Consider the following 3,696-nt stretch of genomic DNA (forward strand, 5'->3'; position numbering starts at 1 on the left):
AGTAGTAGACCAGGCTGGCTCTTTATCTTTTTTACTTTTAAGATGTTTTCGTATGTTCCAGGCTGGCCTCAAATTGGCCATGTAGCCCAGGATAACCTTGAACTCCTTTCTGATCCTCCCTCCGCTTCTGGAGTACGCCACCAGACCCAGTTTACTCAATGTAGGGGATCAAACAGTACTTCATGCATGCTATACAAACACTCTGAGCTACACCCCAATCCCCTGGTTTTTGTTTTTGTTGTTTGTTTGTTTGTTTGTTTGAGACAGCAAGTATGTTGCTCAGGCACTCCTGGAACACACTCCGTAGCCCAGGCTGGCTTCAAATTCACAATGCTTCTGCATCAGCTTCTGGGCACTGGAATTATGGGCATACACCACCATGCCCAGCCTCATAAACTTTAGTCTCCAGGTTACTCCTTCCCTCTCCTCTTCTTAGGGGAATGTTAGGCTGGACCCAAGAAGGGCCTGAGCCCATAGTGACCACTTAGCCAAGACCCCAAGGGTGCTCCAACTTAGAACACTCATCCCTAGCCCACCCTAATAACTCTGGAGTCTGAGACGGTGGTGAGCAGTAGCTTCCAACTTTTATTTGAGAAAAAACAGAAAGTACATGTATCAAAAGAGCGTACAGATGGACAGAGAGGGACGGCCAGTGACGGCTATTGGGGATGGGTAACAGGCTGACGGCTTCTAGTTGGCTCCAGACTGTTCTGACTGCCCAGCTTCTGGGCCCCCAATTTGGGCGCGGGCCTCAAAAGTGACCGGAATGGTGATCTCTGCTGATTGTGTGACTGCTTTCGGTAGCGGAGCCTCCACGGTAAGTGTGCCCTCAGGGGACAGGGAAGAAGACACCAGGGTGGGGTCCACACCGGGAGGAAGCCTGGATGCGCAGAAAAACAGGACAAGGGTTACACATCCCACCTGACCCGGGGGCCCTCCGCCCTCCGCCCTGGTTCGCTTTCCCCACCCCCGCCCTCCACGCAAGGAACCAGAACTCACGTGTATTTCCGGGTGAAGCACCGAGAGATGTAGCCATGTTCGTCCTGCCTTTCTTCGTGCTTGCCTGTGGGTGGGGAGAAGGAGGTCAGAGGCAGCCCTCTGCTGTCCTAGCTAAGGAGTGGCTAGGGACCCAAGGGGGCAAACAAATTAGAGTGTGATGGGATGCCTGACTGGAATCTTAAAACTTTCCAGAAAGTTCGCTTCTGAAATTTGGGATGCGATGGGTCCCGGCGCCGGGCTTGGCTCTGACCCAGGCTTGGATACCAGCCTAGACATACTCAAAGCTATGCGCACACCCCCTCCGCGGCTGGGTGGGTCTAGGGACCCTGACTGGAGTCCTGCCACTTGCTTATTTGGGGATGAGGACTTCCAGAAGGTGCGTTAGGTCTTCCTTCATTTTGTTTCTGTGCTGCGGGTGGAGCTCAAGGCCTTAAGGCCTCCGGGCAAGCCAGGCAAGGCTCTCCCCTGAGCTACATCCTCAGCTGTTGGTCCTTATCATCGAAGATGGCAGAACTTTTAGGAGCAACCTGCACCCCGCGTTCCGGGGCAAGAGAAGCAGGCTAGGGAGAATGACGCGGGCCTCCGGGGCCATGAGCTCATTCTAACTTTTCAGGGTCCTATCCCTCAGGGTTTCAGCCCCCCGCCCCCACCCTCCACAGCCACCACGGTGCTCGCCCCGGCAGCTTCGTCCCGCCTGGGGACAAGGGAGGCTCACCAGTGATCTCCACCACGCCTTCCTTGGTCTTGACTGTGAGCTCCTCGGGAGCGAAGTGGTTGACGTCCAGGGACACGCGCCAGCGATCGGCCGTCTGTCGGATCTCCGAGACACCGCTGCTGAGCTGCCGGTTGAGCGCGCGGCTGAAGGCAGGGGTCACCGCCCCGGGGCCCTCGGGGATCGGGCCGGGCAGCGGGCGATGGTAGCCGGGCCAACCGGCGGCGCTGAACCACTGCGACCACTCATCGGGCAACCGAGGTATCCCGAAAGCTTGATCGAAGAGGCGGCTGTGGGCAGGGTACCAGTCCCGGAATGGTTCCCAGCTGGGGCTCCGCAGCAGCGAGAAGGGCACGCGGCGCTCGGTCATGTTCTTGGCTGTGCTGGTCAGGGCTGAGGATCAGAAGCTCTGGGCTGAGGATCGGAGAAGTGCCGGACTGGAGCCCTAGCTGTGCTTTTATGGGTTCCCAGCCGGGTATTTTTAGCAGGCGGTGCTTCAGGTCTCTATTAATGGCAATGACCGTCTAAAGGGCCGTCCCTCGCCGCCCCTCCCCTCTGCATTCCTCCCCTAAGCTTGCAAAGGGGGCGGGCAGGCGGGGCCAGGAAGGTTCTGCCTCCATCTGGAAACTTCTCTAGTTGGAGAAAACAAATGACCGTAATACCGGTAGCTGGAGCGGTTCCCACTGCTTAGAACTCTGCAGGCTGAAGGGCGGTGGCCTGAGGCCAGCCCCATCTTTTTATTGAGAATAAACCAGAAGGGGTTAGGTCTTCTGTGTCGAAACTAGGGAGCAACTGAACCTGGTCTGAACCAGAGGGAGGCCCGTGGGGACACACATGTCATGGCACACCTGTGGAGGTCTCGAGACGACCAGCAAGACTAGCTCCTGTCTTCTACCACGTGTCTCCTGGGGACCAAAGGCTTGGTGGCAGGCGCCTTAGTCTACTGAATATCTTTCTGACCCTGAGACTTTTCTCTTTCTTTCTCTCTTTCTCTCTTTCTCTCTTTCTCACTCTCTCTCTCTTTCTTTCTTTCTTTCTTTCCTTCTTTCTTTCTTCTTTCCTTCCTTCCTTCCTTCCTTCTCTCTTTCTTTGAGACAGGGTTTTTCTTTGTTTGTTGTTTTGATTTTTTTTAAAAAAATTATTTTATTTGTATCGGTGTTTTGCCTGCAAGTATGTCTGCATGAGAGTATCAGATCTTGGAGTTACAGAGAGTGTCAGATCTTGGAGTGCCACGTGGGTGCTAGCATTTGAACCCGGGTATTAATTATAGGGAGAGCAGTCAGCACCCCTAACCACTGAGCCATCTCTCGGGAGACATCAAACCTGGAGCCTGCAAACTGGATGGGTAGTGAGTCTCCTCATGTCCTCCTGTTTCTGCAGCTGCTCCACCACTCCGGCCCAGCACAAGGGCTAGAGGCACAGGCAGCCACACTCAGACTTTTTTTTTTCTATGTAGTTGTGGCTGTCCCTAGACTAGGCTGACCTGGATCTCCCAGATCGGCCTGCCTGTGCCACTGGGAGAGTAGGGATTAAAGGCGAGAGGCATCACAAACTGGCCACCCTCAGTTTTTATGTGTGTTGCTGTGTGTTAGTTAGGTACAAAAGAAATTAGGGTCAAAAGGCTACCTGTGGTGTCTACTAGGCTAGCAAAGGGCATGCTTGCCTGGGGCTCACTCACTCCGGGGAATACTACTCCTGGCTCGTCTCAGTCCTTCTCACCCTGCCCCTTACCCAAAACTTCCCCAACTCTTGGGGCTCCCCTCCCCCAGTTTCTCATTCCTGTATGTGCTCTCCTGGTCCTCTCTCCCTCAATCTCATTCTCTCCTCTCCCGTCCAGGCCCAGTCTGCTGGCCGGCCATATTGAGTTCAGTTTCTCTGCTCTGGACTCGTCCAGATGCCTCTGGCTGTACTCTCTCATATCTGTAATAAAGACTTTCCCCTCAACCACAGTTTAGAGCAGCCAAGTCCTCAGTTTATACATTGTG

General features: G+C 54.5%; 1 protein-coding gene across 1 annotated transcript; it reads right to left on the reverse strand.

The window, feature by feature from the left end:
• Nucleotides 1-564: 564 nt before the first annotated feature.
• Hspb1 (heat shock protein family B (small) member 1) lies at nt 565-2,242 on the reverse strand. The gene is made up of 3 exons (XM_028766182.1): nt 1,715-2,242; nt 1,000-1,063; nt 565-880 (listed from the first exon to the last, which is right to left on the reverse strand). The coding sequence occupies exons 1-3, from the start codon at nt 2,079-2,081 to the stop codon at nt 691-693; spliced, it is 621 nt and encodes a 206-aa protein (XP_028622015.1). The 5' UTR covers nt 2,082-2,242; the 3' UTR covers nt 565-690.
• Nucleotides 2,243-3,696: the final 1,454 nt, after the last annotated feature.

Source organism: Grammomys surdaster, unplaced genomic scaffold, assembly GCF_004785775.1.
Source record: "Grammomys surdaster isolate TR1022 unplaced genomic scaffold, NIH_TR_1.0 166, whole genome shotgun sequence".
Lineage (NCBI taxonomy): Eukaryota > Metazoa > Chordata > Mammalia > Rodentia > Muridae > Grammomys > Grammomys surdaster.